The sequence below is a fragment of the Tursiops truncatus genome, chromosome 17 (genome assembly GCF_011762595.2).
Source record: "Tursiops truncatus isolate mTurTru1 chromosome 17, mTurTru1.mat.Y, whole genome shotgun sequence".
Lineage (NCBI taxonomy): Eukaryota > Metazoa > Chordata > Mammalia > Artiodactyla > Delphinidae > Tursiops > Tursiops truncatus.
The window spans coordinates 9,168,778-9,196,475 of NC_047050.1; the positions used below are offsets into that span (position 1 = coordinate 9,168,778).

The 27,698-nt window shown below is 42.3% G+C and overlaps 1 protein-coding gene across 1 annotated transcript in view; it reads left to right on the forward strand.

The window, feature by feature from the left end:
* The window catches only part of NKAIN3 (sodium/potassium transporting ATPase interacting 3), a 254,940-nt gene extending 239,356 nt beyond the window's left edge, over positions 1–15,584 (forward strand). Inside the window, exon 6 of the mRNA XM_073794768.1 lies at positions 15,511–15,584. Coding sequence (XP_073650869.1) covers positions 15,511–15,584 — 74 coding nt within the window. The remainder of the gene's footprint in view (positions 1–15,510) is intronic.
* The last annotated feature ends 12,114 nt before the right edge of the window (positions 15,585–27,698 follow it).

Consider the following 27,698-nt stretch of genomic DNA (forward strand, 5'->3'; position numbering starts at 1 on the left):
CCCCTCACCACCCCTTTGACAAACTAACATAGTGGAGACATTCTGATATAAAGATTAGAACAATTACTACCAGGGGTCGGGGGCAAGTACACAGGCATTTACTGATTAGGCTCTATGATTAAGAGGGAAGGTCAGTCGTGTGGGTAAGGTGTAGGTGAAGCAGGGACTGGTCCAGCAGGGGATGTACAGAGAGCAAGAGAACAGCCATCTTGGGTGGCCTGACCATACAAGGGTGGAGGGACAGGAGAAATTTGTGAGAGTCAAGGATGGAGAAATACATGAGACCCAAGTAACGATGGTCCCGTGGTCACAGTCAATATTTCAAAGGAGTCATAGGACTGGTCCAATAAGCCATGAAGAATCTACTGGTTCTCAGAGAGTATAAATTTCTTTTGGCAACAATCTGGTGAGTTGCAGCTATCCTCACCACAGCTTAGATTTAGGGCCTGAAGCATGTCCCCATAACTCTGCCAAATAGCTACAAACTTACTACCTAACCTTTCTACTAGAATACAAAATCTCTGCAGTCAGAATCTCTATGTTCCCAGATATAACGCTAGAGCCTAGAAAATGCCTCGCACATAGCAGCTAATATAAAAAGTGATTGTTGAGGGAACTCCCTGGCTGTCCAGTGGTTAGGACTCAGTGCCTTCACTGCCAGGGGCCCAGGTTTGATCCCCGGTTGGGGAACTAAGATCCTGCAAGCCGTGCCTCGTGGCCAAAAATAAAATAATAGAAATATTTTTTAAATGATTGCTGAGTTTATTTATTAAGTCAATTCTCTTGGCCCAGCAACTCATTTTTCAAAATGGATTTCAAAACTACAAGCTTCTCAAATTTGATGAAGTGTTAGGATTATGTTCAGAATTTAGTGAGATGCTTGGTACATTTACAATGTTTTTCTTCCAGTTTTATTGAGATATAACTGACATGCAGTACTGTATAAGTTTAAGGTGTGCAGCATGATGACTTGACTTACATACATCATGAAATGATTACCAGAATAAGTTTAGTGAACATCCATCATCGCATGTAGAAACAAAAGAAAAGAAAAGAAAAAAATAGTTTTCCTTGTGATGAGAACCCTTAGAATTTATTCTCTTAACTTTCATATAAAACATACAGCAGTGTTAATTATATTAATCATGTTGTTATTATACCCTTAGTATTTATTATATTTATCTTATAACTAGAAGTTTGTACCTTTTGACCACCTTCATCCAACTTACAAATATTTATGTTTAACAAATGGAGGTCCTGCATCTCTTTAGCATAATCAGATGGATTTTTAGTAATTTTGAAGGTCAAGATATAGGGAGATGGGGACTTCCCTGGCAGTCCAGTGGTTAGGACTTCGCCTTCCAATGCAGGGGGTGTGGGTTAGATCCCTGATCGGGGAGCTAGGATCCCACATGCCTCGGGGCCAAAAAGCCAAGACGTAAAGCAGATGCAATATTGTAACAAATTCAATAAAGGCTTTAAAAATGGTCCACATCAAAAAATCTTTAAAAAGAATAAAAGATATAGGGAGATGGAGTAAACCTCCACTATACCACATTAGAGCAAGAGCTTGAGTTTATGGACTCCTGGACAAGCCATCAGGGAGGCCACAGAGACTTGGAAGATAGATGCACCATAGAGTGAACGCAAATGCAAAATACGGCCAAGGGGACAGACGTACGGTCAAAAAGTTGGGTCCAACAGGGTGGAGACCTAAGCCAGCCCCACACATGGGAAGGTCAGGCCGCACAGAATAGGGTTCTAGCTACAGTGCTCTGGTTCAGAGAGGATTCCAGTCCTTGGGCAGGTTAACAAGACAGTCTCTGTAATGAATGTGTTAATAACTCCATGGTGGGCATCCTTTCACGATGTACACATATATCAAACCATCATGTTGTAAACTTTAAGTATATTACAGTTTTGTCAATTATACCTCATCAAAGCTGAAAAGAAGACAGTATCTCTCAAGAAGAATGTCATAAACACCAAAGTACCCAAACCAGTGACTCAAGAGGGGAACTTTCCATGGAGACTAGAGAAGCCGTTTTACTAGAACAAGCTCCAAAGTCAGCACTAACCTCATGGTGAAGTGGAACCCAGACGGTCGTGTCTCTCCAACCCAGAACCCCTATATTTCAACCTAACTAGGGACTATCTACAGCCGTTATTTTCTTCCCCTCTCACTTCCTCATCCCCAGCTACATCCGTTTTCCTACATTCACCAAGCCCTTTCCTCCCTCTGTTGACTCACTAACTTAGATACACCCTTCCGATCTCAGCTTAACTGTCTCTCTCCAATTTAGCCACTTCCCTCTCACCCTCCCCAGGCTAGTTGAGGGCACCCAGGATATACTCTTATATGGTCTCATTGCACACTGCATTTTCCTTGGAAACATTTAACACAACTGTAATTTTTAAAAGTCATGCTATCCCCAGGGCCTCGCCCATTTCCTGACATAATGGGCACTCTGTACAATCGATAATGAGTGAGTATTGAGTGAAGAACTGTGCAAGCAAATGGACTCGGAAGGTTGGTTAGGAGTTCCATTGGCAGAGAGGGGGGAGAATTCTTCCGTTTCTATTCTCTGTCTCCATTTCTATGCATGACCATTCTTCACACAAGCTAGAACCTTGGGCACATTCCTTGACTCTTCCTCACCTCCCACATCTGTTCAGTCACCAGATGAGACACGGTCACCTCCCTTCAAGTACGTGTTCTTCAACATTCTTCCCCAGGACGCCCTCTTCCCCGTGCCTCAGTAGACCCTCTGAACCTGTGCTCAATTTATTTTTTAATTAACTGTGTTCCCCACTTGTAGAGCACGGGGATCGTACCCTGCCCACCCTGGGATCCAAGGACCTGGTTCAGTATCTGGAACATCATAAGAAATCAGTAAATATTTGTCATACAAATATGATGTGAAATTCTGTGCAAATATGTACAAAACACATAGCAAGGAAAATGCCCTCATGTCGTTACATTATCTCTCATATCACTGTCCTCACACCTTATGAAAATTTAAATTTCCCATTCCTTGCACTATAGAAAAAAAATCTGACTAATTTGCAATAAGTTATATAAATGGTTTGTACACTTATATTTCGTGGAAGTTTTCACTGGCTACTAATCGTGGCCTGTTTTGACAGAAAGTTGACACCAACAAGCAGAGAACACCAATACTCCAGAGGGGGTTTAATTTTCTGTGTTCCCACTTGAAAATGTACGTTAGAAATTATTTAAATGAAGGTGGTCGTCACTCTGCCAATATCTAGCTCTGCGCCCATTAACAAAAGGAATCACCCCTTGGGGGATCCCCAAGGCACTCAGCTCTAACACCACACCCCTGCAGATGATGCCCAGAGCGGGGTTATCTCAAGGTACCATCAAGTGCATCACGTTCTCTTCATTCATTTACAAATGGCAAATATCAGGCAGCTATTCAGAACATCTCGAGCTGTCTGATCCACATTAGCAGCCCAGGGAGTGTGAAGCATCAGCCTCACCCCTTAAAGCAAGCGCTCTCCACAGATGCCTGTTAGCTTGAAGGAGACATAATCTGACCTCCCTCCATCCCTGGTCAGACAGGTCGGAGCTCTCAGGTTCTCTTGGTTACCAACAGCCCCAAGCTGTGTGGCATGGCCTTTCCTCAAGAAGGAAGACGGAAGGATCTATCCTCCAGATGGTACAGAATGGAAGATGAGGGATTTGGGAACCAGTTGTGATTACGAGGCAGTAACAACAACAACAACAACAATCACATCCTCACGGCACCCTAAATGCAGCGACAAAAAAAAAAAAAGGGCTGTGAGGATTTTATGTGGCTCCTGGGCAATGGTTTTATTGTAGGTTATTAGTGGGAAAATTTAGGAGCCCAAGAGAGATAGCAGCTACCAGCGTTCCGACAGGGTCCTTGTGTTTCCATTTTAATTCTAAATTCAATATCCCTATCCCAACGCCCGCCACACACACCCTTCTCAATCCAAACACTGAGCTGTTCTGCCCGCCCCACCGCGGGTAGGCTGAGCCCTCACCTCTCCAGCCGGCCCTGAGCTGCAGAGAAGCACGTGCTGCACCAGCAGGCCTTGATGCAGCCCCATGACGTCACACGTGCGCATGTGCGCCAGCCACCTCTCCTTCCTCCTCTCACCCATTCTGAGTCTGCGCCTTCTCCAGGTCCCTTAAAACCGCGGTATTAGTGCCCCCGACCCTGAGACTTTGGAGTCCTTACTCTCACTTTAGGAATGAGGACGTGAAGCCCAGAGAGGTGACGTGATCCTTGCACCCTTGTCTTCTGTTCTGCCCGCTCAGCGCTGAGACTCTCCCGCTAAGACTCTACAGCAAAGGAAAGCCAGTAGGCATGGGTGCCCACAAGCTCCTAGGGTCTCTCTCCCATCGGAACTGTCCGTACTCATCCATGATGTTCTCCTTCCCGACACAGAAGAGGAGAGGAGGCCTTCACTCTGTCCCCGGGCTTCTGTGGCTTTTCTGTCCATCCTTCCCACGTGTTCAGGTGCCTGCTTCATTCATGATTCTCTTTCCGCCTCCCTAACTTTATATCTCTTTTCCCCTTCTCTCTCCCAGTTTCTTCCTCTCATTGGACCTTTTTCCTCAGTTTATGAATAAAGCCACATAAGTTTAAAAACAAAACAAAAGAAATTACCCCGGCTCCCCACCCGGTATACACTGAGCTTCCCTGTCTCTCATACTTCTTCCCTCCACATCTAGACTTTTCTACAAAATAGTCCAGACTTACAGTGTAACTTTCTCACCTCCTATCCGCTGTCAGGCCGCGGCTGTTGGGCTTTCTGTCCTATATTATCACTGAAAACACTCTCTCGAAGGCCAGCAATGACCTCCTAATTGTCAAGTTCACTTAGATCTTACCGGGCTTCCTTGTAATGGGTGACTTAGGTCACTGCTGACTGCTCCCTTCTGGCTTCCAAGCAACCCCATCTCTTGAGTTTTCCCAGGCAGTCCCATCTCTTGAACAGCACTTATTTTTAAAATATATATATTTATTTTGTTGCACGAGGTCTTAGTTGCGGCACGTGGGCTCCTTAGTTGTGGCATGCCAACTCTTAGCTGTGGCATGCCTGTGGGATCTAGTTCCCTGACCAGGGATCGAATCTGGGCCCCCTGTATTGGGAACAGGGGGTTAACCACTGCAACACCAGGGAAGTCCCAAACAGCACTTATTTTACCAATTAAAATTTCTTTCTATTATCCTCACGCAAATTAAGCAGATTTCTAATGCAAACATAGGTAACACATTTTGAAGTACTGGCCCTGGCTGCTTCTGGAGTGATGTTTTATCATTAAGTCCTAAAATGTTAACTTGCCATCCCCAGTATATAGCTTATACTCTCACCGTTACACTAAAGCATTTTACGTAAGATCAGACAATGACACAGAGGCATTTTAAAGTAAGAACAAACAATGAAACAGGTGTTCATCCCTCTTAGATAGCAAAATGGCACACAATATTCTCAAGAGCTATACTCTTGGACCAAGTATTTAATGGGAGTCAGATTTTATAATTCCTTTGAAGAAATGTCATGCAAGTAACCAACACTAAGAGGCATATTTAGAACACTCATCTTCGTGTGCTGTATTTTTTTTTAAAGATTATTTTTTTTTTAATTCATTTTTGGCTGTGTCAGGTCTTGGTTACGGCACGTAGGATCTTCGTTGAGGCATGCAGCCTCTTCATTTTGGTGCACAGGCTTCTCTCTAGTTGTGGCGTGCAGGTCTTCTCTAGTTGTGGCGCTAGGGCTCCAGGGCGCGTAGACTCTGTAGTTTGCGGCACACGGGCTCTAGTTGAGGCGCGCGAACTCAGTAGTTGTGGTGCACGGGCTTAGCTGCCCCGCGGCATGTGGGATCTTAGTTCCCTGACCAGGGATCGAACCTGCATTCCCTTGCATTGGAAGGCGGATTCTTTACCACTGGACCACCAGGGAAGTCCCTTCGTGTGCTTTATACTAAGCATTTTATTGACTAAAAAAGAATAATTTAGTGTTCTTTCTGGGAGCAATATTTGAAACTGGTCTAAGTGAGGTATTTGGGAGTACCAATAACTTGGATGCCAACGTGAAGATAAAGTAGGGGAGAAGTAAAGGCATTTGTCTCTCCTTCTAAGTTGTACGAGGCACAAAGTAAATTAATTCTAAATTTTATACCTAACTAGCCTTTCAGTTTTGTCCACATTTTTCCTCAGAGGAGGAAACAGGTGCTCGCTCTCTCACTCACTTTCTCTCTTTTTTCTCTCCTCTCTTTTGTTTGTCCTTGCTCTCTCTCTTTGATTATAAGAACAAAAAGTCTAGAGTTGAGTTAATGGTGTACTCAGAGAACAGCTTTCTTTGCTATGTACAGTTCAGTCAAGTGCAAAGCTTGAATGTACATGGTTGTGTCAGAGATTGGCCAGATCTTTGCCATCTGTGTGTTCTTTTTCCGACACACAGCTGGGCTGCATCTCCCAGGCTCCCTGCAGTTAGGTGTCCCATGACACTGAACTCCAGATGGACTGTGAGCAGAGGGACATGGCCATTTCCAGGCCTAGCGCCCACGTCACTTCCACACGTGGTTCTCCACGCCCTTCCCGCTTCTGCCTGGTGGATACAGACCAGCGCAGGAGCTTTGGAAGCCACATGTTTAAGATGATAGAGCCACAATGTTGAAATAAATACTGAAATGTATTTCTCCAACAAATAGGCATCTCAAGCAATTTGAGTTTGCTGTATGTTAAGGGATTTTCAGCTGGGAAGCAGGACCTCAGTTCCAAGGGGATTCTCACTTTCCACAAATGGATTTTCAGAGCTTTTTGAAATAGTTGGTGGAATAAGAGGAGAACTCATTCCATACCCTTCAACTGTGATTAATTCCGCCGCCCACAGCATCAGGACTCAGATGACATTAGATTTGAGTAGACGCAAGACTTTACTCCGATTAAGAGTCTCTTTCTGGTTGGTTTTATACTCACGAATGCTTTAAAACATTTTAATGTCTTCCCACATGACTCAGATGCTTTGCTGACATTACACTGACTCCTTTCAACCATAGCTCCTGATGGAATTCTGTGTTCTTTCTATATTCTAGGTAGCTTGCCAATTCTTGTAGACATTTAAATGCTTGATTGGATTCAGCATTTCTCCCACATCTCTTCTTGTCTGAGGTCATTAACCCATCCAGATCCAAAAGTAGAGTCCAGTTCCAGCATATTATTGATTAATTTTAGGACTTTAAACAAGTTTAAATAGCTAATCCTGTATTGATTTGATTCATTCATTCAAGAAACAGTTATTGAAAGACTTCTGTATACTAGACCCACAAGGATACAGAAATGAATAAGACGTGGTCCCTTTCCCAGGAGATCTTACATTCTAATAAGTGAGCAAGGCGTGTAAATAATTATGGAGGAGTAAAGTGTAGATAATGGTCTGTATAAAGTGAATCAGAAGCACAAAAAAAATAAGCAGAGGCTAACTGTGTGTCAGGGCACCAAGCATGGCTGCTCAGAGCATGAGGACATGGTCTTATATGAAGAATATTACATCATGAGGAAGGGAACAAAGGAAATGCATTTTAAATACTGGCAAAAGTATGTCAACAAAGCTTGGGAAAACCATGGGATACTCAGGAAGTGATGAGGAGTGAGGTATGTTCAGTTCACTAAGTGAACAGCGGGGTCAGTCTTTGAGGGACCTTGGATTCTGTCTTAACACCAGTGAGTCCCAACCTATTTTATATCTTGGCACTTATAGAGAAAGTTAACATGTATAAGGCACCCTGTGATAAATACATTACTTTTTCCGAGCAATAAATGACCACCCCAAAGGGCTAGCTACCCCAAGTCTTACTCAGCAAGTGTGTACGTGCACACCCACACCCTACTTAGGTCTCTCCAGCCGGGATACTCTGCTAGATGACATGCAATCAATGAATGGATTTAATCTTGGGAAGAATATGATCAGATTCAATTTTCTTTGAACAGTAATTCATAGAAAGAGAAAAGAATTTATAAAACGATCTCAGAAGAAATGGCATTTTGGGGAGGGAGTCTGCCCTAGAAATGGGAAAACCAAAAGTAATAATAGAGGCTATTTTTTAAAAAGAAAAAAGAATATTCAAAGAGGAAATGTTCAAAATTGTAGAAGCAGACAGTAAAAATGAATTATAGAGAGACTTCAAAGTCAACAAGTATTTGTCACTTGATTTATTGAGCAAAGTAGAACATTAGCCAGATTTAAATGAGAATGATAAAAATATATTGGGAAAAACTTGGATAACTGAGAAAAAATGTATTACTTAAGGGAAAAATTATATCTGTTTAGACAGCTTCTTAGAACTGTTTTTAGCCCTTACCTTTTTAAGCAATATTTTTCCTCTCAGCCATTCTATTCTGCATTATTGACCCCAAAGAGATTTTAAAAATTCATTATGCCATTATTTAAATATTATCTACTCTTAGAAAATTTTAAAGTGGGAAGAAACTGTCAGCACTGATTATGGGAACATCTGCTTCCAGAGATCTGGACCCATGAGAGAAACAAAAGCTGGAAATTCAGCCAAATAAAAATGAAAAGGGAGCTCCAAAAATAGAAAAGGGAGGTGTTTTCAGAATTTTTAAAAATCTTGTTTTCTCTAGAATAAAATGTTCCTCTGAATGAGCCCAGCAGTAGTGACACAAAGCCTCCAGTGATTCGGAGCAGACAGTAACTGAAAACTTACAAAAACTTTGAAAGAGACTTCAGGAAAGCCAAACTGTAGTTGATAAGAGAAAACAGCCATTCCACCAAATTAGTGATGAAGATTAACCAAAGGGTTAAGAGTATGTCTACAATAGGAAAATAGCACAATTTGTGTCGCTTTAAAAAAGCTGAGTAACTTTAAAGGGAATAGAAAATACACTGTTAAAGATGAAAACACAAATAAGAAAGAAAGGAAAAAAAAAGAGAACCTAGCTCCTTTCTTTCTGAATATGAGAAAATCAAAACAAAAAAAGTGGGGCTTCCCTGGTGGCGCAGTGGTTGAGAGTCCGCCTGCCAATGCAGGGGACGCGGGTTCGTGCCCTGGTCCGGGAAGATCCCACATGCCGCGGAGCGGCTGGGCCCGTGAGCCATGGCCGCTGAGCCTGCGCGTCCGGAGCCTGTGCTCCGCAACGGGAGAGGCCACAGCAGTGAGAGGCCCGCGTACCGCAAAAAAAAAAAAAAAAAAAAAAAAGTGTATGTGTGTATTGAGGAAGTAGGATGGTGGGAGCTGGTATGTCAGAGGCATCTTTATAAAGGTGATACAACTCTAGCAACTAAGAGTGAGGAAAGAAGCCACGGTGGTAGATGCTTTCTTATCAAAGGACCCTGTAAGGACACTATAACCAGGTTCCCCCTTGCAAGAATCAAAGACAAAATTCTAGAGACGGTCCATGGGATCCTTACAGAATAACTAGAATAAGTGCATCCCTGCATCTAAACACTGAAAGCATTAGGAAAAAGTCACTCTGGGGCTTCCCTGGTGGCGCAGTGGGTGAGAGTCCGCCTGCCGATGCAGGGGACGCGGGTTCGTGCCCCGGTCCGGGAGGATCCCACATGCCACAGGAGCGGCTGGGCCTGTGAGCCATGGCTGCTGAGCCTGCGCGTCCGGAGCCTGTGCTCCGCAACGGGAGAGGCCACAACAGCCAGAGGCCCGCATACCGGAAAAAAAAAAAAAAAAAAGTCACTCTGTGCACTTTGCATAAAAGGGATATATTACCTACAAAGAATCCCACGGAGTGACTTGAAATACCAAGAAAAAAAGAGAGAGATGTTCCCTCAGTATTTGTGCTACTGTGGGGGGAAAGGACTAGAGAATAAAAACAATGCCAGTTAAAAGCTAAAAAAAATGGTGATCAAGTTTGTCACGTGTGCAGACTTCCCTGGTGGTGCAGTGGTTAAGAATCCACCTGCCAGTGCAGGGGACACGGGTTCAAGTCCTTGTCCGGGAAGATCCCACATGCCGCGGGGTAACCAAGTCCGTGCGCCACAACTACTGAGTCTGCGCTCTAGAGCCCGTGCTCCGCAACAAGAGAAGCCACCACAATGAGAAGCCCGCGCACCGCAAGGAAGAGTACCCCCGCTCGCCGTAACTAGAGAAAGCCCGCGCGCGGCAACAAAGACCCAACGCAGCCAAAAAAAAAAAAAAAAAAAAAAAAGGTGTGCACTCAGGCGGATCACGGGTGCACTGGGCGGGTCACATGGGCTGGGCACGTGCTCAGGGAGTGCCCAGCACCAGCCCTGGACAGAGGGAGAGCCACAATCCCACGTGACACTGAACTCCGAAAATTCTGCCTCCCTTGAGCTTTACTTTCTTCCTTGCCACGTCCTTATACGGGGAAGCTTAATTTTCCACAATAAGAAACACTCAGAGATGGTGAAACCTCAGCCTTCAAAACGTGATGGACTAATCAATCCTCCCTCCTCCAGACTAGCTACTCTTTCCAAATATGAGAAAATCAGACTAGACGCAAGCTCAATACAGGTTCCCCAAGGACAGATGCTCTTCTGGGGAAGGGGGGAATAGAATGCTGGAATTCTCACAAACCATTGTTATCCTAAGCTAAACAAAGGTTTTGAAATTTTGGAAATCAGTAGTTGATGGGAATGTGTCATCGGAATAAGATAAATGTGTGAATAAATCAACAGCAGCCCGCGGTCTGCTGCACAGTCCACGGCTTTTATCTCACCGAGGGCGTCCACAGCCTGGCAGGCATTGTACAGACGAGTACACTGAGAGCTGAGTCTTCCCAGCTCGCAGCCTGCAAGAAGTGGAACTAATATTTGATCCAGATATTTCAGGGACCAAAATCCGTGTGCTTTCAAACACCCAGCTGTGCCAACAAGGATAACAATGAAATTCTTCATAAATCGGTAAAGAAAGATACATTGGGCACTCACTAGATTAAAACTAAAGCATTCATGTTTAAATATTGATTAAGAATATAAATTACGTGCACGATGTAAGAAAAATAACGGGCTAGCCCAGTAAAATTTAATTGGATGTGGGGAGGCATAGGTAACACACCCAGCTGTCTTCCTGCAAGTCAAATGTCTTGTCAGCAAGTACTCAATATGTGAAGATTATCATGAGAATAACAGAATTTTAGGATGTGATTCAAATACTACACAACTGTGAAAACAATGCCCCCCCCAAAAAGACTGTTGACCTTTAATAGCTGTTCTGTATGGGTATACGATGAAATTTTAATTATTAATCTGCCATGATTAAAGTCTGGTTCAATAAAATGTAACAGAATATGATTTGGCAAAGGTTGTGGGTATGATCTTTAAGAAGCAAAAATGTACCTTCCCTTATTTTCCCAAAACGAGATTTAGCATTTCTTCTCATGGTGGTCACTTCCACAAAGATATTCCATTCCAAGTAACATCATTTCTTCCAAGTGGAAGTTGGCACAGGAAATACGTTTGAAAGGACTACAAACAATGCGGTTTCCTGGCTGCAGGCTCTCCCTGCGGGATCTTTTATAGTAACACCTCAGTTTCCGAGAACAGGTGAAGGGGGCAATGCTCTGCATAACGCTTTTCTGCATCAGCTGATGCCGGGTGTTAATTGTGCTAAGTTTTTTGTTCTACGTTTTAAGACTTTAATAACCAGAGTATATTGAATTCAACTCAATTATCCTGCAGGTCACCCACCAAGCTGTGCCCGGCCCCTCCTTCTGTCTTCCCCGCCTCTTCCAAGGCACTCTTCTTGCAAAGACCCTTTGTGGTGTTCTCACTGTAATGACTGCAGATTCCGTGGATGCTTCCTTTCTAAACCTCCTTTTCTAATACTTCTGAAAACCATCCGTGCCTCTTCTGCTACTTCCCAGGTTTCATTGAAATTCATCTCCTTATTTCTACTGGAGAAACTCCTTCAATTCAGCATCTTCTTCTCACATCTTTCTCATTACAGTGACTTTTAGAACGCACAGTTGCTTCACTTTCTTAACAATGTGATATAACTACCTTTCTGCAAACGTAAAAGCTGAAGGTCTTTCCTACTGAGTTGTTTTCAAGTATTTTGTTAAGTCATCTTAAAAAAAAAAACTTCATTTTTTAAAGCATCATTTTAAAAACACTTTCAGAGTCTATAAACTTGCCCTCCATTTGCATTTCAATTTACCTCTTTACTCCAACTACCTTCCTACTCTGGTGTGTGCATAAAAAACTATTTTTCTAATATGGAAACACCAGGCTTCTCTTGTCAAGAGGCCACACTGCTGTGTTCCATCCATAAACGATTCTTGATGTTTTCACTTTCTTAATTACCTACTTTTCAATGATTCCTCCTTAATACTTACTCTTTTGGTAGTCTTGTCTAGTTCCCAAAATTTATATATATATACACACACACACATTAGGGTAAATAAACTACAATACTTTTTCCACCTTTTGGATATTATGAATAATGCTGTTATAAACATTTGTGTACAAATTTTTGTGTGGACGTATGTTTCCATTTCTCTCGGGTATATAGCTAGGAGTGGAACTACTGGGTCATACGGTAACTAGATTTACCCTTTTAAGAACTGCCTAACTGTCTTCCAAAGTGGTTGCACCATTTTACCTTTCCACCAGCAGTGCATGGTGTCCAGTTTCTCCACATCCTTACCAACATTTGTTATTATCTGATTTTTTTTTTATTATAGCTATTTTAGTGGGTATAAAGTAGTATCTCACTGTGGTTTTGGTTTGCATTTCCCTGAGAATATTTTTGTAATGAGGTTGATGTTGAAAACGAACAAACAAACAAACAAAAACCACTTCAGGATGACAGAATACATTTTCTCTCTTTGCTTCTCTTCATCTGTCAGAGGTAGGGTTATTTCAGCCTTTAAAGAACTGCTTTATAAGTTAATCTAAGTTCCCTACAATGACTGTGACCACTTCATAAATGAGTCTTCTACATTTTAACTGCCCTGCATTCAAGATCAGTTAAAGAATTTAAATAAAATTATTAAATCAAGTTATTAAATCAAACGAAGCACCCCCAAATCATCTTTTGAAGCTTTTAGTAAATGGCAATAAATGAAAGCTTATAAAAAAGGAAAACACTGAAATTTATGCTCACAAAAGCAAGCAAACTGGACAAATTAGCATTTAAATGTTATACAGAACTAACAGTGCCAGGGAGGTATTTGGGCTAAACTATACTGCACCTGTCCTCTCTTTAGCAAACTTGCTTGGCATTTAGCAGCGCCTATACGGAAGATATTTCCACAGTGAAAATAGTTAATGCTACATAGGAAATTATTAGGTCAACTAAAAAATTGGCATATGGTTGTTTGCTTAGATAAAAATATTGTATCAGTATTAATTTTCCTGAAGTTGAAAACTCTACTGTGTAAATGTAAGAGAATATTATTATTTAGAGGAAATGCTCACTGAAATATTTGGGCGTGAAGGGCTTTATGCAAGTAACTTACTCTTGAATCATTCAGAAAAATGTTATTGTATATATATTATTTCTGTGTGTACGTGTCAATACATGTCAATCTAGATGTATATGGAAGAGAAACAGCAAACAATAAAGCAAATAGAGTAAAAAAAATACTGTGATTTACAGTCAATTAAGGTATCAACAATTTCACATTTACTAATCATAAAAAGAAATTTTGAATAAGATTGTAAATAAATTTATGAAAATAATAAAACCATACTGAAAAAGCTATATATTATATATATTTTTTTCCCCAAAATATCAGTGGTTTGGTATGTTAGAGACGAGATGGGCTAAGGAGCAGATTCATGGCAGTACATGAATATATACCAAAAAATAATCATTCTGTTAATGTTCCATTTTAACGTTCAAATGAGAAATGTAAAGAAGTTTTCTTTTTATTTTGCTTTAATGAATACAGGTATTCATTTTTAATCTTTATTTTTATAAATAATTTTATTTTGAATATAATTTTTCAATTTGTGAATAATTTTATTCACAAATGTATATATTTGTACTTTTGTTTAACACCCCCTTTAACTTCCAAAATGCCCTATAAATTATAGGATCATTCAACTTTTAGTCAATGATCTTAATTGATCAAGTGATCTTTCTTCTAAATTCCCGCCCATTGGTCAACAAGGTAAGGGAGTTGATATTTGATTAAATATCTAATCTAATAAAAACTTAATCCAGTCTGACTAAATGGCCCCTTTAGGCACTGCTCATTCTCTCTGGGAAAATCTTTTTAGTGTCTCACATTGACTCCCCTCTCACTGCTTCTCTCCTTGAGGTTGTATCCAGGTAACCTATGGGACTTGGTAGGGAAAGGATGGGCCTCAGCCTCCTCTGGTCTCCAGGGGTATTACCTGGAGATGGTCCCTTGTCACCTGGTTGTTGTGAGCCCCAGAGGACTCCAAAGCTCATGTCTACACAGTGATCTGGTGAAGCTCCGCCTCACCTCCTTCAGTGGAGATGGAAGGATAGAGCTAGTCAGATTAGGTCAAGACTTCACTAGAACTTCTAGGCTAATTCATCTCTCTCTAAATCACAGTTCACTAGTATGCCTGTCTTGAGTGGAGGATATAATATAATATTCACAGCTGTGTACCTAAACACACTGACACAGAGTTCAGTGTTCCTATATGCCCACATATCTGTTAATGTTAGAGTGCTGTAGTATAACCAGAGCTTGGTATGACCTAATTAATATTTTTAATGGACTATGAAAAAAAAAAAAATCAGGAGAAATGAACTAAGATTAGCTGTAGACATTAGGTTTGGAAAAGAAAGATTGAGGCTTTGATCAAAACAGAAAGAAATTAGAAAGAATATTACCAAAAATAGTGAGTCTATACAGACTGTGAGGCAAGTACCACACCACCAGAGAGAAGTCGACACCTCCTCTGCAAAATGCAGGTGCTTAGGGACTTCCCTGGCGGCCCAGTGGTTGACTCCGCGCTCCTAATGCTGGTGGCATGGGTTCGATCCCTGGTCGGAAAACTAAGAGCCCGCATGGCATGGCCAAAAAGGGAAAGGAAATTAGGGGACCCAACAGAATGCAGGTGCTTATTTGTCAGGGACAGCTTGAGGACAGAAGGCAAGGACATAGATTTTGTGACTTCTCAAAGGTCTTTCTAATGATGCAATAAATATTCTTAAGGAAAAAAACGGATTCTGGCAACAAGAAGAAAAGGTATATCTTTTGATATATAGGGGGAAAGGGCATATCTGTATGCCTAAGGACAAACACATTATTTAAAATCTAATGTTATTTAATGTTACTTCATTTTTCACTAAAGCCAGTAACAACTGTGATTTTTCAGTCACTAAGATCCCAAGTTCTATGTGTGTTTCTTAAAACTTCCCCATTTTTGGACAACTGATAATATTTTGAACAGTCTTTATCTTAAATACACATTCTTCCATTTTTGTGATAGGCAGATACTTTTGTTAATATTATTTCTATGTGTTCTTTTTAAATCACCTAGTACTATGTGAGTTTGCACATTTATTCATATCGGGCTATGTTGTATTTTCAGTTGATTTCATAGGTGGACTTGATGCACACTCCTACTACCAGGATCATGTTGAGTTAAAGCCTGTTCATCTGTAAGTAAAGGTGTGATGAGATGGAAAATATTAATCCTTCTAACTTGGCCAAAACTAACCAAACCTGAAATAATTTGGACCTACCACTACTAATCATTGGTTTAATTTTCCACTCATATTTGAAACACACCTTTCACATGTAACCCAACATTATCATTATTATTTTTCATTCCAAAAAGGATTTGAAGTCGGTACCATGGTTTATGTTTCTAAAATGATAGTTTTATTTTATTTTTTTTTATCAGTAGTTGATTGCCAAATTGAAGGGAAAAAAGGATGATTTAGTCTACAAAACAGAAACTTAATATGTGTCTTGGGGGCAACATAGCAGAGGGAAAAGGGAAGAAAGACTAGGTTGGGATCCATGCTCTATCTGTGCGGCCCCAGGGGCCTCCCTTGAAGTCTCTGAGACTTGGTTCTGTCACCTGGACTCAAGTTTCATAGGTGGAGGAGGGAGGATGGATTCAATGGGATAAGGTATGTAGAGCATCTGTAAAGTTGCCCATGACTGTGCCTAGTACTCAAATATTTGACTAACCGGAAGGAAGTCAACAACTACAACAAAAACACCTCAAACTGGACAGATTTCAGTTGAGTATAAGGAAGGAATCATGGTCACTTGATTGATAAAATACTAGAAAACAAGAAAATAGATACCATGACTCCATTCCTAGAAAACTCTAAGTAGCAAATAGACAACTGTATAAAATAATAGATATCATGTGCACTTTGCGTATATTATCTAACTTCATCCTCATGAAACTACTGTAATGTACTAATTAGTAGTCCATTCTATAAATAGACTACTACATCTATGAGGTTCATCGATGATAGACAACCTTCCCAAAGTCTCTCAAGTAGTCAGTGATGGAGCTGGGGTCTTTCCCTCAACATGACATTGTGGACCTGCTCGGACGACCTTCCGATTCTTTTGGCTCAGTGCTCTGTAATTTCATGGAGACAGAGGAAATTTGGACAGCAGTCACTGGTGTAAGAAACACGCATGAAAGTCTTCATCAGCTGCCTCTTTGCCACAGTGGTTCCTGCCCAAATCCGTACCCCCTTCCCCAGCTTCTTTGGGGCGGAAGCCCTGAGAAACCTGCACTGGTTACTCCACCTCCCCATGTGGAATTAACTCGATTCCAGCAGAATGAGCTGAAGGAAACATAGTTCACAGGCTACACAAATCAGCACTGTGCCTGTCACATGAGAGATGTTTAAATATATGTTGGTTTCTTAAAGCCAACCTAATCTGGAAAAACATTCACCCTGTATAACGTTCCAGGACCAAGCAGCCGTCACCTCATTACTCATGCTACTGAGTGCTCATAAATGATCAACTCCAGAAGTGGGTATCTGTGGATGTGGGGAACTTGGCAGGGATTGTGACAATAACAAAGATGATCAGAGCAATGGAAGTGAGAAAAGAACTGAAACAATGCCTAGCGGTGACTTAGAGAGTCTTCTGTATATTTGTTATGTGAAAAGAGGATGATGGATGATGTCTTTCATCTCCACGGTGAAAAATATAACTCAGCAGAGAAACTGCAGTATGAAAGATGTCGGTCAGATGTCAGAAAGATCTTACTATTAGGGGAGGTTATTAAAAAATGCCAATTGATTACTGATGGTAATGGAATCTCCTTTCTTAAATGACACTCGTGTATCCATGTGCCTGAAAAGGGTGTCCTGTGGCATGGCCCAGAGGCAAAGTGACTTCTGTCTCTGTTTCCTAAAGTCCCTTCAATCTCTGTGAATCCAGAACACATGAAACGTCCCGGTAAGTTTACCTAAAAGGCTTTGATCAACTCCACTCCCTCCTCAAAGGGCTTTCTCTTTTTTTTTTTTTTTTTTTGAAGTATAATTTACAATGTTGTATCAATCTCTGCTGTACAGCAAAGTGACTCAGTTATACCCATATATGCATTCTTTTTTAATATTCTTTTCCATTATGGTTTATCACAGGAGATTGGATATAGTTCCCTGTGCTCTACAGTAGGACCTTGTTGTTTATCCATTCTAAATGTAATAGTTTGCATCTACCAACCCCCAACTCCCAGTCCCTCCCTCCCCCACCCCCCTCCCCCTTGGCAACCACAAGTCTGTTCTCTATGTCTATGAGTCTGTTTCTGTTTCGTAGATAGGTTCATTTGTGTTATATTTTAGATTCCACATATAAGTGATATCAGATGGTATTTATCTTTCTCTTTCCGACTTACTTCACTTAGTATGATAATCTCTAGTTGCACCAAAGGGCTTTCTCAACTCCCCTGTTCACTGCTGACCTCCCACACCTTTTCAGCTGAATGTGGCTTCAACTACAGGCTGCAGAAAGCAAGAGAACAAGTTTCTACTTTGATAGATGATGCATATCATTATGTTAGATGAATATGGAATGCCTTTCAACCATGGAGGGAGCAGGAATCGGCAAGATCAAACTAAACCCAAATTAAAATCATTGTGCATGAAACAATTTAAGAGGTCAGTGGGTGCCCCCCTCAGGTATGCAAATATGGCAGAGTTTATCCAGTTGGCATCAACCAGCCTGCTTGATTTCTTTTAATAAAAGCCTTTGTATTGGATTCCATTGTAACCAGCTCAGGGATGCCACATCCATTGTACCAGCAAGACTGGAGGAAAAGCCAATCTTCTGAACTAAATCGTTAGAGAGGGCAGGAACCCTGGCTTTTAACCTTCGTTAAGGCTCTAAGTTCCATAGAGTACAAAGCCAGGTTTATGAAGAAGCCTCTTTATGAAGGAGATCGGGAGAATCTTTATCATATTCCTGGGAACATGGATATAGATGGGTAACTTTCAACTCCAGATGGGTGGTTACATTCACTGCAGACTTGTACAGGGAGCTCTCATTCTTGTGTTTGATTGTGTCACTGCTCGCAATCATAAAGTGCACTTTTCCAGGGCCCACAGTCCAACTGGGTGTGAAGATGTGCACTGGGGTGATGTGATGTGAGGCAGTTCACACGTGGATTTGGTCTTTCATGCTTTGTCTCTCTTTAAAGTACCAGCATCAACGAATGAACTTATTTACAAAACAGAAACAGACTCAGACACAGAAAACAAACTTATGGTTACCAAAGGGGAAAGGGGGGGAGGGGTAAATTAGGAGTTTGGGATTAACAGATACACACCACTATATATAAAACAGATAAGCAATAAGGACCTACTGTATAACACAGGGAACCATATTCAATATCTTGTAATAACGTATAATGGAAAAGAATCTGAAAAGGGGTATATACGTATGTGTGTGTGCACACGTGTGTGTATATCTGAATCACTTTGCTATATGCCGAAAACTAACACAACATTGTAAATCAACTATATTTAAATTAAAAAAAAAAAGTAATGGCACCAAGCTATCAAGACCCACTGGTTACATAAATTGGTTTACTTCCATTTACAACTGTTTGTTGGTCACTCACAACATGTGTACCAGGCCCTGGGCTGGAGATACAAAGATGAGTAATACTTGGGCTTGACCTCCAGCCGTGAATGATCTAGTAGAGGAGACCTACATAGAAATAAGTAGATACAAAACAATGTCCCCAAGGCAATTTTTTGCAGAAGAGGGAACGTTTACTTCTCACTTGGGGAGAGAAGGCACCACTGGGAGATGATGCCTGAGCTGATGTTGGAAAGACGATGAAGAGTTTATCAAAAGCAGAAGAAGAAAACGAATGTCCCCTGCATGGAGGCCACGCTGCAGAGGATAAAGTTGAAAGTTGTGCATATCTAATCTGGCCTTCACCACCGTTCTCACATAAAGTCAGCAACCTACTAGGAAGCAGATGTTTAAGCCGTGAAGGAACCTTGGCTCCTGGTGGGGATGCTCTGAGGCCCTCAGCAGCCATTGCTGCACCGTCTAAACAATGGCATCCTTTATGCCTAAGGCCATGGCGATGCTTCCGGTGATTGTTGTCTGGGTCTGGCTTGGGGATACGTGACACACGGGTCAAGGGGAGCCTGTTCTGGGGACCATTGTCTTGCCATGGCGGCGAATGAGGGAGCTGTAACTCTCAACATAAGTACATCCTGCTTCTCTGCCAGCGTCTCCTCCATTGCTGCTCCTACACCACCTTTCACAATGGGGAAACAGTCAGGACAAGGGTTGCTCACCTGGTCATCAGTGGCTTTGAAGAGGACACCGCCGCAGCAGCTCATGGTGGAAGCAGCAGCTACCCCAAAGGGAGGGGGCTCACAGAAGCAGATTTACCTCTCAGGAAGAAGCAGAGCTTGGCATAAATCCACGCAGCTCTGAAAGAGATACAGATATTCAGGGAATGATGTCAGAGTGAGCAACTGAATTACTTTAAGTTTTGTCAAAATCATCATAATGGTTAGCAACTGGGTGGTGGGGCAATTAAGCGGCATGTGGCAGTAACTCTTCACATAAAAATAATTAGACCAAGGCAGTTTATCAAAGAAAGACAGCAGTGGAATCTCAGAACTGAGTTTCACAAGAGAAGTAGAGAGATCTGATGATGCTAGAAATTTCCATGAGGAGAAATTTCCATGAGGAAGACACCCTGTGACTGCAGTTAAGAAAGACGTGATGAAAAAAGCTTCTCCTGTTACTTTTAGCCAATCTTTTTCTAAGGTTTCCAAATGAGAACTTGACTTTTCTCTGGTATCTTGACTTGTCTGATTGCCTTTGCAGGAGGCTAATTTTTCTTCACAAAAATTGTTACATGCTCTGTGGTCACCGCTGACAGACTGTCTGCTATTGCAACCAAGTACCGGAACACAGACGCAGCTGCCCCCCATTTCAGGCTGGCACTGCCGTCAGCTCCACTGTACCTCCACCCCTCACAGCCCAGACTCAGAGGGCATCCGCCTCTGACGATCGGGCTGCTGGACGGAACCAGACATGGTCACATCCATCTCCGCTCTTTCCTGAGAACGGGTGTTTTGTATCAGTATCCTTACAAGTTGGTGCCAGGCCATTCTGCATGTACAAAATCTACATTAAAAACCAGCCAGGAGGACAAATCAAAGGGATGTGTGTGGGTGTGTGTGGGAGATGCGGAGGTGAGAATGATGTGCTTTCAAACCCTGATTTAACAGCCAATAAACACCGATGGGGAACCATCATTTACCCCATCCCTCCTCCATGTCTTGACCAGCCGCCTGAAGACTAATAAAATGATAGCTCTCTGGCTATATCCTGTTTTCATTTGCCCTTGATTGGCTTTCACACCTTCCTATCCATCTATCTATGTGTCTGTCCCTGTGGCACGCAGAGCCAGGTGTCTGTGACCTGCTCATGGGATGGCGGCTCACTTTTCCCATTACTGAGTGTGCAGTTCTGTTGCCTGAGGGCAACCGTCAGTCCCTGGAAAGATGGGCGCTTACAGAGGCATTAACTCTCCGGGATGCCTCAAGCATGCAGAGCACTGCAGCTGTACAGCACTCAGTGCCCTCTTAGTGGTCGCAAAGGAGAGGCAGCTTCCCTGCCTGCCTGCCTTACTTAGCTCAAACGGGGCGGCACTTAGGGCTCACCGCTCCCCCTGGCTTTGGGGAGCCTTCCCTTTGTCACTGGCATTCATGACTTTTTGATCCATCCTAGGAAATGATTATACTATTTTAGGGACAATGTAAGAACACACCCAACGTGTAGCTATTTGACCAAGTAGCAGTGAGATGGCTGTGTTTATATGGTTCCCGCAGTTCTGACTCATCCCTACACTGGCCAGTTCATGCACCATTGTCCTTGCTAGGATGGAACGAGGCCACCAACCGTGCAGCCGGCCACACGCGAGAGGGCCTCCACCACTGATGGTCAGTCATCCTCACTGGGGACACAAAGACCCTCTCGTTTGACACATGGCCTCGCGCACTGCCCCCAGAGCCTCGAGGAGCCTGGTCCTCGTGCTGCCTTGTGAAGCAATAAAGCCTTTTCCAAAATGAGAAAGCTCGTATCTGAACGGTGCTCCCCCCAGGGAAGCTGTCAATTCCTGTCTCTCCCAGGATCTCAGGACTCTTCTCAGTACTTGTCATTGATGTCAATGGGAAGAAAGTAGATTTCTGTAGTGGTGTGGAGATACGGAGCACCTCCCCCCGAAAAAAACTCATCAGCATAAGTAAAAGTAACTTCATTCACACCTGTTCCCAAGAGAAAGTACACACTGATTTTAAAATTAAAGGTAATGAAGATAAACCAAATTTTATATTTAATGTATATTTTTCATTTTATAGTTACATCAAAAATATATATAATCCCCATGTTATGACAGGTTCTGGGAAGAAACAAGACATAATAAAGAATGTACAAAACAGAGTCAAGCGCACACACACACACACACACACACCCCGGAAGTGACAGAGAGACTTAAAAAAGCAATAGAAAAAGAGACAATGACAGGCCTATCAGGAGACACACTTTGAAATAACAACACTGTCTTATCATTTGATTTCATTCTGCCTCGAGGGTAGGTACCCTCAGGTAACTGCCAACATATCTACAAAATCTGCCCAAAAAAATGATCTTAAGGATCCCAGAACTCAAACTCTTCTACCCAGACTAATTGATCCATCATTAAAAGAGTGATAACTAGACATTCTATGTCTCCAGAGGTGATGCAAGACACAGCACCATCTATGAGATATCTTGGGCTGACTGATCTTGGACTGAAAGTGTAGAAAATACAAGAATAACACAGTAAGTTAAATCTCACCACAAGGAAGCAATCAGCCACTCTAGAATGTGGGAAATAGTACAGGGCAAATGAAAACAACGCGGAGGGGGGACTTACATTTTAAAAGGGATTTAAGAGACATACGAGTCCAATACAGTGTGTTTACCTTGTTTGGATTCTGGTTTCAACAAACCAACTGTAATGAGATGCTTTTAGACAATTGGGGAAATGCAAATATGGACTGGATAGTAAATGATACTAAGGAATTGTTGCCTATTTTGATAGATATGCTAATAAATAGGTTTTAACAAAAGAAGAAAAAATTTTTATTACTTGAGCAGAGTTTCTGAATCTCAGCACTGTTAACTCTGGACCCAAATAATTCTTTGTAGTAGGGGCTGTCCTGTGCATTTTGGGATATTTAGCAACATCCTTGGCCTCTGCCCACTAGACACCAGTAGCGGGCGCGCGCGCGCACACACACACACACACACACACACACACACACACACGGCCAAACTGTGGCAAACAACTGGTAAATGTCCCTGGCTAGGAAGAATCACCGAGTTAGGGAATCATCACTGAGCTGTGCCAATGAGTGACACACAAGACATGACGTCTAGGATTTGCTTTTAATACTCTAGCCAAAAAATAAATAATAAAGTTGTGGTGACTACATGAAACTTAATTAAATAATTTTTATTTTAGTTGAAGCTGGATAGTGAGAACATAGGGATTCATAATACCATTCTCTTTACTTCTGTGTGTGTATGTTTGACTTTTAAAAATCCATCTGTTAATAAAACCTAAGGCAGAGTGGTCAATAGGCTTTCCTTTCCATGCCTCCTCTCACAGTTGCTTCATTGTCTTATTAGAAAACTCCTTGCAGACGTATTTCCCAATGCCTGAAGTAACCCTCCAGCATTCCTACCTGGCATCATAGGGACAGGCTCAGCCTACTTCGCAGCTTTTCCAATCCACGTTGCTAAAGCCCCAAAGCAGAAAATAGTAACTATAAGTAGAGGTGACGTGAAAGATAAATGTAGTGGGTACCTAGACGTTCCCCCGATGCCCACCAATACTATCACTAACAAAGAAAGAAAACGCCTTCCCCTGCTGCCTTATCCCATTCTAGAAGAGTCACCTGTTGGACGGATGAATAAACTTCCACAACTGGAATCTTCCTTCAGACTAAAAGGTTATATAAAACTATAAAAATCCCACCATTAAAATCTCATCCCTTTATCTTTCCATTTAAATCCTTGTTCAACTCAGTGGGGTCAACGGGCTAGATATTTGGGCTACATCTTTCAGAATGTAGAGAAATAGGAGAGCAGAGAAAGCGTGATAAGTGATAAGGAGAGAACTGCAGGGCTCCCGCCCCTGAGGGGTGAGGAGGGAACAGAATGTACAGAGAGAAGAGTGGCTTCCAAAAAGTGAAACTGGGAAGTTGAACATTTTTTTCAGCTATTTCAAAGTATGATGAAAAAGTCCATTCCGAGCCATAGAGTCACTGAACTGAGTTAATGGAAGAGAATATCTGGATGGGGATATAAAATAAGTATGAAACACCGTCTCCACTGGCACCCTGCTTATAATTTAGTTGGCAGGAAAAAACTTACATACCTGAGTGAAACAATCAGTGCACAATTAGTTGTGGAGCTGAAAGTCCTTCGCTACACATGGGGTCCAGCTGATAGCATAAGAGTTGCCATTAGCAGGATGAGAAAACACCACGGCTGAGGTAGAAGTGGAATCTTCATGGAGGAGAAGAGATTTCAACTGAACCTCAGAGATGAATAGGTTTGGATCAGCTAAGACTTTTCACAAGAGAGAAACAAAAGTATCCAACAAATATTTATTGGGTGCCAACTGTATAGCAGACACTGTGTTGAGGCTGATACTGTACGAAGATGCTAGAGCACAGCCCTCACCTTCCAAAGGCTTACCACCTGGCATGGAGTCAGGAAGATGCACAGAGTCTTTGTCAAATGTGTGGAGACAAGAATGATTGGAGATGAGAGTGTGTATTCCAGAGAAACAGAACCGATAGGGTGTGTGTCTGGAGAGAGAGAGATTTTAAGAAATCCGCTCATGTGATCACGGGGCAGGCAAGTCCATATCTGCAGGGTAGGCAGGTAGACTAGAGACCCAGGAAGAGGTGACATTGCATCCGGAGTCCAAAGGCAGTCTGGAGGCAGAATTCCTTCTTCCTCCGGGGACCTCGGTCTTTTCTCTTAATGCCTTCCAACGGATTGAACATGACCCACCCACATTATGGAGGGAGTCTACTTTACTCAGTCTATTGATTTAAACGTTAATCTCTTCTAAAAAAAAAAAAAAGGAAAGATACCTTCACAGTGACTTTTAGACTGGTGTTTGACCAAATATCTGGGTACTATGGCCTGGCCAAATTGACACATAAAATTAACCATCACAGGGCTTCCCCGGTGGCGCAGTGGTTGAGAGTCCGCCTGCCCATGCAGGGGACGCGGGTTCGTGCCCCGGTCCGGGAAGATCCCACATGCCGCGGAGCGGCTGGGCCCGTGAGCCATGGCCGCTGAGCCTGCGCGTCCGGAGCCTGTGCTCCGCAACGGGAGAGGCCACAGCAGTGAGAGGCCCGCGTACCAAAAAAAAAAAAAAAAAAAAAAAAAATTAACCATCACAGGGTGGGATGTATGTAAGGGCCATAGGTGGTATGGAAGCCAGACCTGGATGGTTCTTCAGCAGTCAGCCAATGGAAGGCTCTAGGAAGGTTAGGCTGGGGCTGTAGCTAGCAGTTCACAGACATAATACTACCCTGTCAGCTTTACCCCAGGGCCACCAAAGGCAATACCTTTACATCACTCCCCATTTGCTATGTGGCTGACACGTCTTTCCCAGGAAACCGCAAGTCCTCCCCTCTGACATTTACGCCTGCTTGCCCCGCCCTGATCTGAAAAGCAGGGAGCCCAGGTGTTTTGCTTGCTTATTGCTACAGCCACAGGCACAGACAGCAGAAGGCACATTTTGCCTTTTGAAAAGCCTGGATGAATAAAAAGGAAATTTAGTTTTCAATTTTGAAGTCTTTTAAAGCACTTCATCCTTTCTGTTTCAGGTCGAAATAAGTAATGACGCTGACTCTGAAAATGCGGCTGCTGAACTTGACTTAGGAAGCAAAGCACCAATGACAGCACCTCTCTGCATTGACACGTCTCACTTTCTTCCAGAGGATGGACTGCACCTCCCCACTTTCCCACGAATCACAGAGTTCTCCAGGCACGGCCTAAGTGTTATTAGCATTGTTCGCTAGATGAGTTGTAGGTGCTTGGGTGGGTGTTTTTTTAGTCATTTCCTTCTTACATGAATACTTGTAAATTGTACCCCAAAAGTGGTTTTTAATCTTTTAACAATATTTAATGTGAGGCATGCAAAATGAAAAACATTCTGTGAAAGCTTTCCACGGTCAATTCTAAGAGAAATGTGGCTTTGTGTAGTTGAGATGTCAAGTCCCCATTGCTGACTGCGGTGATCTCGGGCCTGACGGGAGTTCTCATAGAGGATGTTACCCGGGGTTCCTCGGCAGGAAGTTAGATGCGGTGACAGATGATAAATGGGTACAGATAGTGGATGGGGCTTTCAGACTGAGTACAGATCATTTTTTCAACACCACAGACAAAATAGAGAGTCCTCCTTTGTTCTCGACTTTCGAAAACCCAGAATCATATTATGGCAATCTCAATGTTCAGATGCTTGCATGGTATCTCGTTCTTCCTATGTTCTGAAAAAATACATATCACGGGCGTATGAAAGAGTGAAATGACCAGTAGAACACCTTTCCCATTTGGAGGGTATCTCTGAGGTTCAGATTTTCTACCCTTTCTCCCAGTTCGGACACTGGCGTCAGACCTAAATATACAGCTTATAGGTTTATGGGACAGAAATCACAACCATAAATCTGTGATCAGGAATGTTGCTCTTAAGATATTCCAAAAAGTATTAAAATAGTGTGGAATTCTCTATAATACTTCTAAAGAAGATGTTTATATTTGTTCTGAATCAACTTTTCTTTCTCCTACCCCATCCCAAGAACCAAGAAAGTAATATGGGAAACAATATTCCACGGGAAAAGGACTGTTGAAAACATATCACAGTTTTTTCCTTCATATCTTTCAATTATTATTTCCCATCTCAAAATAAGCTTTGCTCACTTTGTGTAACAACTAAGATGAGGCCTCCTATAGGGCCCAAAATTGTGTCTACGTGCAGTATTTAATCCAGAAGTTAACTTGGCCCGTACATCTCTAAGTCGGTCTACAAACCATCTTAAATTGTGTCCAATTTTTTGTATGTGTGTAGAGGTTTTTATTTTCCTTCTTCTCCTTTGAAGCCCATATATTTTATAAGATTCTGTTAAGAATCAGAATTTATGCAATAAAGTTGGCCCTGGTTCCTTCCAGTTCATGAGAGACACCATGGGCTTTCCGGAGGTCTGTTGTACTCACAGCCTCTGGGCTGTGCCCTGTCAGTCAGCTGACACTCACTGAATCCCATCACTTTTCATTCCACTGAATAAACCCAGATTCAAAATGAAGAGGAGATAGCAGGGACTGGGGAGAAGGGCCAGTCCAAGCCGACTTGTACAGTTGGGGGCTGGAGCCTAGGGGATTTGGTGATTTCTCCGAAGCCCTGCTGTATACAGAGGGCACAGGCTATGACCGGAGGAAGGAGAAGCCGGAGGGCAAAAGGGGGGGAAGGTTGGGTCCCCAGCCCACCACTGTGGTCTTGGGCAGTGTTAGACATCTCGGTCCTGGAGATTTCCTCATCTGTAAAGTAGAACAACAATCCCTACCTCCCAAGGGTAAGGTGAGGATTAGCTGAAAATATAAAAACTACTGTGTAAACTGTGAAGGATGCCACAATTGAAAGAGGCAGTTACCACTGTCATGTCGGAACAAGAAGCTGGATCCTGTCCGGAGCTCGTTACCCATTCAAGTGCTGTGCAAAGCCCATGCAAACCCCAAACTCTTCCAAGTTTTCTAAACAGTAGCTTGAAAAACTTGCCCATATTTAAGAGATGAGAAATAGTATACACTAAACACTGCATTTCTTAATTTTAAAATAACTTTTACATTCAAATTCCAAGACGAATACATATTATTATGGAGAAAACTAATAGCATATAAAAAATGTAGAAAATGAGTAAGACGGAAGAGTAAAAATAACATTTAAATATTTTAAACTGTCATTTCATCACACACACACACACACACACGCACAAACAAAACACAGTAAACTTCACAAAACAGTACCACACTCACTAGTGTTGCTGTTTCACCTTCGTATAAATCTGAACATACTTCTACAATGCACTGCAGAGTCCTAGATCTTGTCTAGCTGCAGATTTGAGGAGGAAATCCTCACATCAGTGATCTTTCTATGGATATTCAATATAGGCAACTACTTAATATGGTACGTGTGTT